We start from the raw sequence: 12,903 nt of genomic DNA, 5'->3' as shown, positions 1-12,903 counted from the left end.
CGTTATGGTGTGCGTCTCCGAGGTCCCGTCTGCGTGAAGGGAGCGGGTGCAGTCCCACCATCTCAGAACGACAACAAAATTGGGATGAAGCCAAGACTGAGTGAAAGTGTTTCTGGAAGAGAAGCGAAAAGGGAAGAAAGTGTATCAAAAAGCGCCGGGCAGTGTGGTTGCATTTGCGAGAGAACTGGACCTGAGGGTCGGCTGTGAAAGTGGGGCGTGTCACAGGCACTCAATCAGCGCTCGTATACACGTATAGCGATGCGACCGGCGTACTTCGTACCGGCAGCCAGCGGACCTCTGTCACGAGATGTAGAAGGCAGCAAGTATTCGGCCGTAGTCAGGTATGATATCAGTCGGATGGAACGGGATGATGCGGGAGTCGGAAAGCAGGAAAACATCCAACGGCCGAAGCAGGATGCACATGAGAAATGCGTCAGAGGGCGTGCGGGCAGCGAACACCTGCTTTCCCATGCTGCTGCCGCATGGGAAACAGGATGGAAGAAAGACGGGTAAATATCACAAAGTGTGTGGCTAGAAAGCCGGTCAGTCGAGTAGCTATGGGTGGAAAAGGCGTGGCTGAGGAAAAGATGGCTTGGTAAGGCTGAAGACCCTGGCTACCAGCCGCCCGCGTAGACCGCCCGCGTCGACACATGTCATCCACGCATTGGAACGTCTTCTGCCCGTTGCGCTACGTTTTTTTGCATAGCTGTTACAAAGAAGCAACGTGGTAGTTCCCCTTAGTACTCTTGAACAGTCTGGAGCCAGAAAAGGGTCAAATTACCCCCAGATCGGCGCTCTACTGTTCGGCTTCGCAGCAATCCGCATTCCGAGTCGACAACATCGTCACCAGCGCGCCCGTGAAAGCTGACAAGGCACCGAACACCCGCCCGACCCTTAGCAATCCGACTTCCGAAATGCCCGGCTGCTAGGAAACATCGTCACCATCGTCACCGTCGATCCCTGCATTCGCTCCACCGCCAGACATTTATACACGCTTGCGCTACACGCCTGCACCCCGCGTATTTGTACAAAGATTCACCCCCACGACCACCTTGACGCATAACAAAGAGAGTTGTAGTAGCAGAGTTCAGCCATGGCGGGAATGGAGAACATCGAGGTGCATAGCAAGGTATGTACAGCATCCACGTCGCGCTTCCTCGCTGACTGAAGGCAGTCGTACCTTGTAAGATGGGTCAATGTCTCGTCAGGCCACACCATCTCCTGGAGCGTCCAACCCCACAAGAAGTCGCTCAACTTCGGCATCTTCAAGCACCCCGGAACAGCTACCGGCGCAACTCCCCAGCTGCCCACGTCTGCGCTCGTCGAATCCGGACCCGGCACGCCTACCCTCGAGCCACCTACAACACGCGGACGCGGAGCTTCGACGTCGCGGAATGACAGAACAGTCGTACTAGACAAGCTGGCGGCTATTGGGCTGCGGCAAGTGCATTGGCATGGGAAATGCGAGGCGGATCTGGTATCCATGGGCACATACGACGTACCGCCAGGCGAGGGTGGCATGTACGGACTGGTCTTTGACAACACCTTCTCCAAGACCGTGTCAAAAACAGCCACCTTCGTCCTCATGACATATCCGACCAACGCGGCGCCCAAGTCTGGCCATCACATGCACTACGCGCAGGCCATGGCAGGCGCGAGCACCACGAGCCTCCCGAAATCGAGCCCCTCCATGGGCCCCATCGAATCCTCCGAATCCCTACCACAAACCTACGCCGAGCGACCGAAATCACAATATGGGCAGAAACAAGGGAGCCTTTCCGGCTCCTCATTCCTGACAGGAGTACTGCAGAAGAAGAGGAGAAAGAGGAATCAGGGCTATGCCAGGAGATTCTTCTCCTTGGACTTCACGTCCTCAACGCTCTCCTACTACCGGAACGACCATTCATCCGCACTGCGAGGAGCCATACCTTTGTCACTAGCGGCTGTGGGCGCGAACGAGGAGACACGCGAGATATCCGTCGATTCTGGCGCTGAGATCTGGCAGCTGCGAGCAAACAATGAGAAGGACTTTCAGATGTGGAAGAACGCCCTCGATCGCGCCTCAAGAACCGCTTCGGATAGAGGGGCGGTTGCTTCACCAACTCTGCAAATCCAGGACAGCCCATACCAGAGCCTCCCACACGTTCTGAATTCAGCCGAAGAGAACGAATGGGCAAGAGTCGAGGCCCTGGTTGGCAGAGTCTCAGGTACACGGGATGCAGTACGGAGGTTAGCTCAGGATACCGATCCAAAGTACAACGCATCGTCTGCGATGAGCGTTAGAAACATGGGCGATAGTCTCTCCCCAACGCCGTCCAACGACGAGGCGGGTGACTACTTCCCAGAACAAAAGGCCCCTGAGAAGATGGCTTTCTGGAAGCGCAAGCCGAGCAGTTCCGGCACTCAGAGTCCATCCGGCGGCATTTTCAGCAAGAGGAGTGTGTCAGCGCAAGTAGGAGTTGCGTCGCCTGGAGCCGTCCCTCCTGGTGCCTCCAATGCGGCCGGTAATGGCACCCTTGCCGTACCCAAACGCAATGGACGCGCGAGCACCATGATGAGCTCCGCAAGCATTCCACATGAGGAAAGCGTTCACGACAACTGCATGGCTCTACTTCGAGACCTAGACTCTGTTGTCAGGGACTTCGCTGACCTGATTAGCGAGAGCAAACAAAGACGAATGCCCCCGGCTGCACCTCTTTCTGCCGTAGGATCACGGCACAGCTTCGACTCAGTGGCCGAGTCTGTAGATGAGTTCTTCGACGCGCCAGATGGCGACGCAAGCAAGTCACAGCTTCTGACCATCCGGCGCGACAGTCAAGAGGACAGCCGCGAACGTGAGCAGTCACCAGATGCCGATTCAGATGGCGAGTCGGAGTCTTCCTCAGAGAATGGCAGTGTGGGAATGTTGGACCGACCTCGCATGTCGCGGGAAACCACTCCAGCACTCTTCCCTACACGTCCCAAGTCGCTCACACCTCTGCCACTTGACCCTGTGAAACGTCGGGGCACAGTCCCAGCCCCCAAGGTTCAGCCTCCAAGTCTCATCGCATTCTTCAGAAAGAATGTCGGCAAAGACTTGTCAACCATTGCCATGCCGGTATCAGCTAACGAGCCCACATCCGCGCTGCAACGATTGGCAGAACAGCTAGAATACAGCGAGCTGCTCGACGCCGCAGTGACTGCCACTCCAGACAACGGCGAGCGCCTCGCCTACATGGCCGCCTTCGCCATCTCCGCCTTCAGCAACGCCCGCGTCAAAGACCGCGCCATCCGCAAGCCCTTCAACCCCATGCTAGGCGAAACCTACGAGCTCGTCCGCGAAGACAAAGGCTTCCGCTTCTTCGCCGAGAAGGTCGTCCACCGCCCCGTCCGCATGGCCTGCCAAGCCGAAGCCAACGAATGGACCTTTGTACAATCCCCCACGCCCATGCAAAAGTTCTGGGGCAAGAGCGCAGAAATCAACACCGAAGGCCGCGTCCGCATCTTCCTCCACGCCTCAGGCGAACACTACTCCTGGACGCTCGCCACATCCTACCTACGCAACGTCATCGCCGGCGAAAAGTACCTCGAGCCCTCTGGCACCATGACCATCATCTCTGAAACCACAGGCGCAAAGGCCGTCTGCACATTCAAAGCCGGCGGCATGTTCGCCGGCCGCTCAGAAGAAGTCTCCGTCCAAGTTTTTGACGCTTCAGGTTCCGTGCTGCCCATAGGTCTAACAGGGAAATGGACGTCAGACCTCCAACTCACGTCCTCGGGCCAACCCACCGGAAAAACAATCTGGAAAACGGGTGATCTGGTTGATAAAGCAGAGAAACACTACGGTCTTACCACTTTCGCTGCTGCACTCAACCAAGTCACATCCATAGAGCAAGACCACATGGCGCCCACTGATTCCCGTTTGCGACCTGATCAGCGCGCGTTGGAAGACGGGGATGTGGATAAAGCAGAGGCGCTGAAGGCGAAGTTGGAAGAGAGGCAGCGGAGTCGCCGCCGTGTGCTCGAGGAACATGGCCAGGAGTGGCAGCCTAGGTGGTTTACCAAGGTGGGGCCTGTGGAGGCGGCGGCGTTGGGCGATGAGGAGGTTTGGAGGCTCAAGGGCGGGAAGGACGGGTATTGGGATTGTAGAGAGCGCGGCGATTTTGGGGATGTGGAACAGGTTTTTGAGACGTAGACGTAGACGTAGATACTGGGGAAGTGGTTGTAGAGAGAGTGTTGTGGAATCTACAAGGTTTTCTGCATTGGAGTTTGGATCCGTTATGATTTGACGTAGTCTTATTGGTATGACGTGAAGCGTACGAGTTGATCTCGAAAATAAAGGTCTTTGGTATATAATACTAATTCGAGAATGTATACCAAATACTGGCACGAAAGACCATGAATACCCAAGACACTCATTCACCCATGGGTCTCAGGGCAGCCGGCAACCGGAAGAACACCACGCAATGCTATAAAAACCCAAAATATGCAAGCTTTTGGTGACTTCATCTATAACAGAAAAGATCGAGCTCGAACAGAAAGCAAGCCAAAGCCCAACACAAACCCAACCACACGCTTAGCAGGCCGTTCAGATCTCAATATCCATGCCAATATCCATACTAGCAATGATATCATCATCCATCTTCGGCTTCCTAAACGTGGGCAGACCTTTCCGCTCCGTCTTCTTCTTCTGCGGCTGCTGCGGGTTCGGGGTGCTCGCTCTGCTGGAGCCATCGCCATCGAACAGGGCATCAACATCCAGATTATTGCTCTTCTTGAGCGCCTCTTCCTCCTGCGCCTTGCGAGCTTCTTCCTCGGCCTTGCGCCTAGCAAGTTCCTTCTTCTGCTCCATCTTCTTCTGGCGTTGTTGGTCGAACTGGGCTTTGCGCACGCGCTCGGCTTCCTGGATGCGGTTCTTGCGGTTCAGTTCGGCGATGCGGGCGGCGGCTGTTTCTGATTGGGTTGCGATCTTGGGCTGGGCGTCGGCGTTGGGGCGGTTGAGGAGGTGGGCGTACTTCTTCGACTTGGCGATGCGCGCGCTGATGTCGGCGTCGGTCCAGTGGTGGTTTTGGAGCGCCTTGAGGTCGTCGTATTTGCGCTGGAGGAAGGACTGTGTGGGGACCTTGGCGTTGGTCTCTATGAGGGATTGCCGGTAGGTGTCGAGGTCGTTCTCGGTGAAGCGTTGGTTGGACATGAATTGGAACTGGTAGTCCTTCTTCACGGAGCCGTGTTGCGCAATAACGTATTGGTCGGTCGCGACGCGCTTACCGTCCTTGCCGTCGAAAACGTATGGTTTGCCAGCTGAGAAGCCTGAACAGAATGTTAGCATTGTTTGTAGTACAGCTGGAGCCGTGCATACCCTTGATTTGCGCCATCTTGTACAGTGTCCGCCGTTGTGAGTCCTGACCGACGCCTACACGTCCAAATGCGCCAGTCAGAGCCTCCTCAAAGCCAGGGTGGAAGCAGACTTCTGAGAAGAATCCTCTGCCAACACGAACCGACTCGAAATCGCGTAGGGTGGCAGGCAGCTCTTCGCGGGCCTTCTCTGGTGCTCGGTCGTCCCACTCCACGTCGCTCTCGCCATCAGCGTCGACATCCGAGCCACCGTCACGATCTCCCGAGCTGGACCGCCTGCGGCCACTGCGTCGGTCGTCGTTGCGCTGTCGTTGCTGGCCACGCTGCTCTCGCTCACGCTTGTATGCCTCGAGCTTCTCGTTCTTCCGCGGTTGTACCTTGGGGCGAGTGCTCCTGCGCTCGTCGGCGTCTTCGGAATCAGCCTTGCGCTTCCTGTCGTTCTGGACGTTGGCGGCGCGCCTGGCGAGCTCGGCCTTGAAGTTGGCGCTGCTCATCTCCTCGGCACGCTGACCGAGGATCTCTTCCCGCTCCAGCTGCGATAGGCCCAGGATGCGGCGCTTGTCTGATTCGTCGATGTACTTGCCCTCTAGGGGGTAGGGGACGTCTGCGGAGCGCTCTGGTACGTCATCGTCGCGATCTGAATCCGACTCGTCCATGGCGTCGGAACCCAGCGAGTTTGGCGACGAGGCTGCGGGCGACGAGCTACGTGGAGTCAGCGCCATGTTGCGGTAGGGGGTTGAGCGGTCGGTGGAGAATAGAGCGGAGCGAAACGGAGAGGAGAGGAGCGAGGGAAAGTAGCGAGGCAGAGGCAGAGGAGGAGAATGATAGGTGAGAGATGGTACTCACGCCTCGCCTTCTTCGACGTCTGCATCTTCGTCACCGCCAGCGAGGGCGAAGAGCTCGTCGTCGATATCATCGGCCGACATGTTGGGTGGGATTGGCGAGGATTTCGCGATGATTTCTGGATCGTGGAGGCGCGTTGGAGACGGACCCGGTGTCGCGGAGGGTGCGGTGAGTGAAATTGGGCGTGATTAGGGGGGAAGAGGATGAAAGAAGAACGTGGGAAGTCCAAAGGTCGGGGAAACGCTCGTTGAGCTCAGGCCATGCCGCGTTGAAAAGTGGGTCGTGCTAGCGTGCCTTGAGCGCATCATACCTCACCCGCCTATTGTCCGACTCACTGGATTCGAGAACAATAGCTTCGCCCCTTCACCTGTACACAATAGCCCGGCCTGGAACATGTCTCCCGTCCTGCTCTCACCGCGGGCATTATCGCGCAATGTGGCCCGTCGCAGCCTCCAATACCCTGTGCTCGACTTTCTTGCCCCCAGTACCACATGCCCACCACGCCAAACGTCACGCCTGGCCAGCACCGCCTCCGCACCCCAACCCCCGCCTTCACAGCCCGACTCCGCGCAATCACCGCCCTCACTGCAGGCCCAGAAAGATGGCAAACCAATACGGCCGCTTTCGCAGCAGCAGCAGGAGTTCCTCTCTTCCGCGCTGCGGGTGAACCAGACGGGTGAACTCGCCGCTATCCTCATCTACGCCGCCCAATCGCCCGTCCTCACACGGTCACACCCGCACTTGCGACCGCTGATGAAACACATGTACGACCAAGAAGCCGGCCACTACAAGTTCTTCAACGACGTCATTTCCAAGCACCGCATACGACCCACCGCAATGACGCCCATATGGACCGCCGCCGCCAGCATGCTCGGGTGGTCGACCGCTGTCATGGGCCGCGAGGCCGCCATGGCATGCACAGAGGCTGTCGAGACGGAGATTGGTAACCACTACAATGAGCAGGTGCGCGTGCTGCTAGACTGGGCGAACAAGTGCGAGCAGCGGGGTGAGAGCCTGGGACCCGAGCTGGACAAGTTGGTGGTTGAGTTGCGGCGGATTAGAGATGAAGAGCTAGAGCACCTGGACCATGCGGTGGAGAATGATGCCAAGAGCGCGAAGCCATATGATCTGCTGAATGAAGTCATAAGAGGAGGATGTAGAGGCGCCATCTGGGTGAGTGAACGTGTATAGTGTGATGTATGACTGAGACAATCATGTATATATTGTAACATTAGACACGCATACCTGGCTACTGCGTTTATCTTCTTCCTTCAGGTGAGGGGTGGTGAGGGGTTGATACTTCTGTTGGCGATGCTTCCTTTACCTTTATCATCTTCGTCCTCAAGTCAAAACTCCCACACATCTTCTGCTCAACTCCCTTGCTTTCATACGCCAGTCTCTTGTCTTTTAACCTTTAATACCGATGCTGGTCAAGGTGGTGAGGGGTTCATTCTTCTGTTGGCGATGCTTCCTTACCTTCTTCGCCCTCTAGTCAAAAGTCTTAAACATTTTATACTCAGCTTCCTCACTTCAACACGTCAATCTTTCCTCTTCTCTTCTATCCTTTGATCTCAATGTTGGTGTTCATACCCCACACGTCCCCCAGCCAACTCCATGGTTTTCTCTATTTCTCGCTTTCACCTTCACTTCAACTGCCCACTCCACCAAAACACGCTCTCACCACCACAACAACACTGCCATCACCCCAACAACGCCGCCACCCACTCTTCCCACCACCCACTCTTCCCATTTCCTTTAACCTCTATTCATCCGCCCTCTCTCTCCTAATATATACCACTTACTTCGTCGATTTTCCATCAAAACAAGTGTCCGGCACAACACAAACGACTTGCCAACCGACCCAACTCGGGTTAGGTTAGAGGTTCGATCCCTCTCAGTGACACACATACAGATGGGAGGTTCATCCCCACGGGGCGTCGGGTTCCATATACCTGCAAGCATCGCTTAGCGGGTATATGGAACTTGAGCTGATTCCAGCCAAGGGACGCTTTGGCTGGATGCGCTCGAGTAACGTTTGAGAGTGAACCATCGAACTGGCGGAGGTAGGGGCCAGTTCCGTTGATCTGTTTTTTTTGCTGTTTTTTATGTTTTTTTTGCATGTTGTAGTACAAGCAAGGGCGACACTTTAATAATGTATAGCTAGCGTGTAAGCGGTGACACTCAGTTAGTTCGGGGTGCAAGAGGTAAGTAATTATAAGTCGAAGGTACGTTATGCGTGCGAGGGCGTCAAAGGAGGAGAGTATAGATGGGCGGTGGAGGTAAGTTCAGAAGAAGTAGAGAAGTAATTGCATCATGGTATAAAGAAAAAGCTACAGCGAAGTGATACCTATCTGGCGCACTACATAACACCAAACACCACGCGTGTACATGCTGAAAACATCACCTCCGCAACACCTACTCAAACCCGCCCCCAAGATCACTAAGCACACTCCGCATCCCCTGCTTCCTTCCACCCTCGACCTTCTTCCTCAGCGCCTCCTTCCGCTTCCCCTCCTTCTTCTCCAGCAACGCCCTCCGCTCCGCCTCTCGCGCCTGGGCATGGATGTTGCTCCGTCCCGTACCACCTCTCCTCACCCCACTCTCCTTCGGCGCACTGCTACCCACAGACCGTTCGCTACTGACAGACAGATTACTAGTTGCCTGGCGTATGAGCGACGGTACGCGGAAGCCCGGTGTCGCAGCCGCGCGCGATGGAGCATGGAAAGCCAAGTTGGTATCTGCGCTTACAGACTCCTCGACTGTAGATTGCCGGCTTAGAGTCAGGCGGTCGATGATGGGTTTGCGCGCTGCGGTGACGAAGGCGGGTTCGTGGTCGTCTTCTGCGTCTGAGAGCTGCGAGTCTGGGATTACGATGCGCGTGTCTTCGATGAGCTCTGAGATGGAGTCTCTGACGTCGTCGGCGGTGAGGGGCTTACGCGCGAGGCTTTCGGATGCGGTTGTGCGGCGCATGTGTGGGGGTGGGCGGTTCTCTTTTTGAGAGTCTTGGGACTTGCGCTTGAGTGGGCTGTTTGGTGCTGAGAGGTTCTGGGAGGCGGCCTGGGAGTCTGGGACGGCGATGACGTCGCCTTGAACATCCTCTTGCGACTGCGATTGCGAGTCGTTCATGTCCGGCTCCTTCTCGGGCATGTTGAGATAGTCGTACTCGCCTTCGTCGTCGAAGTCAGCGAGTGTCTTGAAGAACGCCTTCTTCTTCTCGTCGTCGGCGAGTGCCTTGACCTTCTGGTCCTGCAACAAAGCGTTGGTCTGCTTTTGGAAAGCAGCGCGCTTCTTGCGCTGGCGCAACTCGGCCTCGTCTTCAGAGTCAGACATGTCGAAGCCGTCATAGCCGCCACCACCTCTACGAAGGCCACCCTTCCTCTGCATCTTCTTGTAGAGCTCGGCGAGATGCTTTTCGTCATCTTTCTTGGTCTTGTCACTGCATTGCATTAGTATCGACATAACGTATAGATCGAAGTTGAACTTGCGCGTAGAAAGCGGCGATCTGACGCTCGTTGACTTTGACGTCGTTGTGGTCGATCATGTCCTTGAGGTCTTCGTCTTCCTCGCCCTCTTCATCATCACTGGCTCCTCCGAGCCCGGCATATTCGTCCTCAGACTCTTCGGCTTGTTCCATGACGGCTTCTCTCGCCATACTCTTCTTCTTGTCGAATTCCTCAGCTGCCTTGGCCTTCTTAGCTGCTTGCTGCATCTTCATGAAAGCATCTTTGCTGAGCTTAGGAGGGCGTTGGATGTCGTCCTCGCTCTCTTCCTCAGCATCGATCAAGTCGTCTTCAACGTCAGAGAGCTCAACAGCAGCCTCTCGCCGTCCACGTTGAAGCTTGCCCTTCTGCTTGATGGGCGACTCAGCAATGGGCACCATGACGGTATCGGTCGTTGATGGTGGCGGGGCAAGGCCTGCTGGGGACCGAGAGAAGGAGAAGCCTGCATCCTGTGTTGGTTCAAAGTCCTCAACCTGGGTCCGCGAGAACATGGGGGAAGTCCTGACAACTTGGCTGATCCCCATGCTGAACTGAGACTCGTCACCAGTCTGTGTTTGCTTCTGCGGCGACATGAAAGTCTGGCTGTTGGGGACTACAAACTCCGAAGCTTGGCTGAAGTTTGCGGCGGGTTGGGTATCGGGCAGATTTCGCAGGAACTCTAGAGAGTCTTGTTCGGTGTTGACGGCGGCAGCGGGTTGGGAGTCAGACTCCAACTCAGCCATGGTGCCTGCAAACATCTGTGTGAGGCCTATGCCGGTGTTGGCGTTGCCGAACCCAAAGGCGGCCATTGCGTCGGTTTGAGTTGCTGGTTGAGTGGGTGTGGCAGGCCTAGGAGCCTCTGCATCGTCATCGTCGTCATCATCAACGACTCGGTTGCGGGCACGGTTGATGGTTTGCCTTCGGACAGGAGCGACGGCATCTTCGTCTTCCATATCAACATCCTCGTTGACGTTCTGGGCTTGCACTGTCTCCTCTGGCTCGTCGTCCTCGTCGGCCATTCCGTCGATGAGAGGATTATCTTTAGTGTCGTCTTCCATCTGCTCGTCTTCTGAGCCTGATAGAACAACCTCAGCTTCTTCTTGATCATCGTCCTCTTCTTGATTGGCGTCCTCATCGCCGCTACCGACATAGTCGCCGTCTTCATCATCGCTGGAGGGAAGGTCATCGATGGTCTCGCCGTTTTTCTTCGCCTCCTTCCTCTCCATCTTGGCAAGCTCAAGGTCCTCCTGCCTTTGCTTCTCGAGCATTGCGACCATGTCGTCGATCTCCTCTTGGCGCTTCTCCCTCTCCTCTTCAGTCTCAGGGTTGTGGCCTCGCTTGATCAAGTCGGCTATTCTCTCCTCTTTGGCTTTCGCAGTCTGCTGGCGAGCCTTCTGAGCTAGGGCGAATTCCATCTCACCACGAGTCACTATCTTCTGTCCCTTCTTGCCCTTTGGTGGTGACTTGGTCAACTGAGCGAGAGCACGAAGATGTACGAATGACCCTGCCTCGTTATCCTTCTTTGTGGGTAATCGGTCAAAGACGGGGAATCGGCTCTTGGGCTGTTCCACCTTTGCATCATCGTCCGAGTCCGAAAGTTCCACCATGTCATTGTCGGAGGTCTTTTTGGTTTCCACCGCCGCTGTATGCACAGTGACTGGCTCTGCCTGCTTCATCCAAGGATGTACCGGCAAGTGTTGGAACTCGGGTGCTCGCCCTTTGCCCTTGTCCACTCTCGCGGACTCGGGTGGCTGAATGTTGCTTTCGGGCGCTGTAGTAGATGTTTGTTGATCTAAGGAAGCACCCTTTTCTTCCGTAGCATTTTGTCTTTGGGGACTCGTCGGTGGCGTATCCTGTATCTGGTTTGCCTCTGCATCAGACGATGTTAGGGCTGAGCTGGCCTCTGGCGTCGGGAGAGGTACGAATTCGGCGTTAGGCGCTTGGTAGTTGAACTTCTTGAACAGATCCTGGGTCGTGAAGCGCTTCTTTGTCTTGGCTTGATGGGTGAGCTGCATGTTACGGCTTATGCGCTGCTGGTCGCGAGCCATTGCCTCGAGGGCCTTCTTGCCAGCTTTGCGGGTTGGCTTCGCTTGCTGTGTAAGCCGCCTGCCGCTCTCGCCATCCGACTCGCTGCCAGAGCCCTGATCTGCTAGTCGTCGTGCGAGCTTCTTAGATAGTGCCTGCTGCGCCTCCTCCTCTCGCTGTTTCGCCAATCTTTCCTCTCGAATGCGTCGTACCCGCTCTTGCAGGTCGGTAGTATGGATGGGCCGCGAAGACTCATCGGAGTCTGAGCCGGCATTCGCTGATCGCCGTGATGGCTTCTTAGCCGGTGATGGACCCGGGGTCACAAAGAGGCCTGGGGAAGATCGTCGTGACCGTACGCTTGGTGATTCGGATGCTCGAGGGCTTGTAGTCTTCGTCCGGGTTGTAGCTGGTTTGCGGGCATTCGCTCGTACAGGCATTGCGTCCTCATCTTCGCTACTTTCGATGGTAGCAACAATTGCTGCTTCCTGCTGCGCTTGTTGCGGGGCTACCGATTGTGCTGTTGATGAGCTCTTGTTGGCAGCTAGTCGCTTCTTCATGAGTTCGTATGCGTCTTCTCCATCGCTCTCGTCTTCCTCGTCAACCTGCGTTGTCTCCGGCTCCCGACGTGTTGTTGTTGAAGGCTTTGCCCTAAATGTGGGTGCTGTCTCGTTCTCAGATGCAGACGCGTCACTATCAGATCCGGCTTCGCTATCTGAAGAGTCCACGGTTTTGCGCAGAGCTGCTAGCAGCTTTGGCCGAGGCTTCGCGGACGCGTCCACTACGCGTGTCGGGGATGTTGGTACTGATGTCATGGTGTACGCTGAAGTCCCTAGATTGGGCTTGTAAAATTGGGTGTTAAGAGGTGCTCGCGGTTCGTATGTTCTGATATATGATGGTGGTCGTAGGTCGAGGCCGCGTCAAGTCTTCGTAGACGCGGTAGACCGGGAAACCCAAATGGAGGGGTATTAAACGCGTAATGCAAGTACTGAAGATGTATGTCGAAAGACGTAATAATTTTGCAAGGCTGGATACGTTCAATTGCACATGCACATGGCGGGGAAGTGTCGTGGTTGGAGCAAGCTTGGACTACGCGTGATTCTGGAGGTCGCGACACGCGACTTGCGACGCGACTTCTCGCGCTTGCCGAATGTGGCTTAAGTGCCACCATTCCTTTTTCTCTCCACCACCAGATCGCTCCACATCACGATGCATCGCATCGTAT

The 12,903-nt window shown here is 55.8% G+C and overlaps 4 protein-coding genes across 4 annotated transcripts; 2 read left to right on the top strand and 2 right to left on the bottom strand.

Moving 5' to 3' along the window:
• Positions 1 to 1,093: 1,093 nt before the first annotated feature.
• Positions 1,094 to 4,174, top strand: J4E87_010428 (uncharacterized protein; the record flags this gene model as incomplete). Its single annotated transcript, XM_049382002.1, has 2 exons — positions 1,094 to 1,129; positions 1,175 to 4,174. 2 exons carry the CDS (start codon positions 1,094 to 1,096, stop codon positions 4,172 to 4,174), a joined length of 3,036 nt encoding a protein of 1,011 aa, XP_049228273.1.
• A 393-nt stretch (positions 4,175 to 4,567) lies between these two features.
• On the bottom strand, positions 4,568 to 6,260 carry J4E87_010427 (uncharacterized protein; the record flags this gene model as incomplete). Its single annotated transcript, XM_049382001.1, has 3 exons — positions 4,568 to 5,289; positions 5,339 to 6,036; positions 6,181 to 6,260. 3 exons carry the CDS (start codon positions 6,258 to 6,260, stop codon positions 4,568 to 4,570), a joined length of 1,500 nt encoding a protein of 499 aa, XP_049228272.1.
• A 310-nt stretch (positions 6,261 to 6,570) lies between these two features.
• On the top strand, positions 6,571 to 7,368 carry J4E87_010426 (uncharacterized protein; the record flags this gene model as incomplete). The annotated part of the gene is made up of 1 exon (XM_049382000.1): positions 6,571 to 7,368. The coding sequence occupies one exon, from the start codon at positions 6,571 to 6,573 to the stop codon at positions 7,366 to 7,368; it is 798 nt and encodes a 265-aa protein (XP_049228271.1).
• Positions 7,369 to 8,592: 1,224 nt separating this feature from the next.
• J4E87_010425 (uncharacterized protein) lies at positions 8,593 to 12,493 on the bottom strand (the record flags this gene model as incomplete). The annotated part of the gene is made up of 2 exons (XM_049381999.1): positions 8,593 to 9,606; positions 9,659 to 12,493. 2 exons carry the CDS (start codon positions 12,491 to 12,493, stop codon positions 8,593 to 8,595), a joined length of 3,849 nt encoding a protein of 1,282 aa, XP_049228270.1.
• Between the last annotated feature and the right edge of the window lie 410 nt (positions 12,494 to 12,903).

Source organism: Alternaria ethzedia, assembly GCF_023757985.1.
Source record: "Alternaria ethzedia strain BMP 0044 chromosome Unknown scaffold_48, whole genome shotgun sequence".
Lineage (NCBI taxonomy): Eukaryota > Fungi > Ascomycota > Dothideomycetes > Pleosporales > Pleosporaceae > Alternaria > Alternaria ethzedia.
The sequence above is the reverse complement of the archived record's forward strand: the minus strand, read 5'-3'. Positions and strand labels throughout refer to the sequence as shown.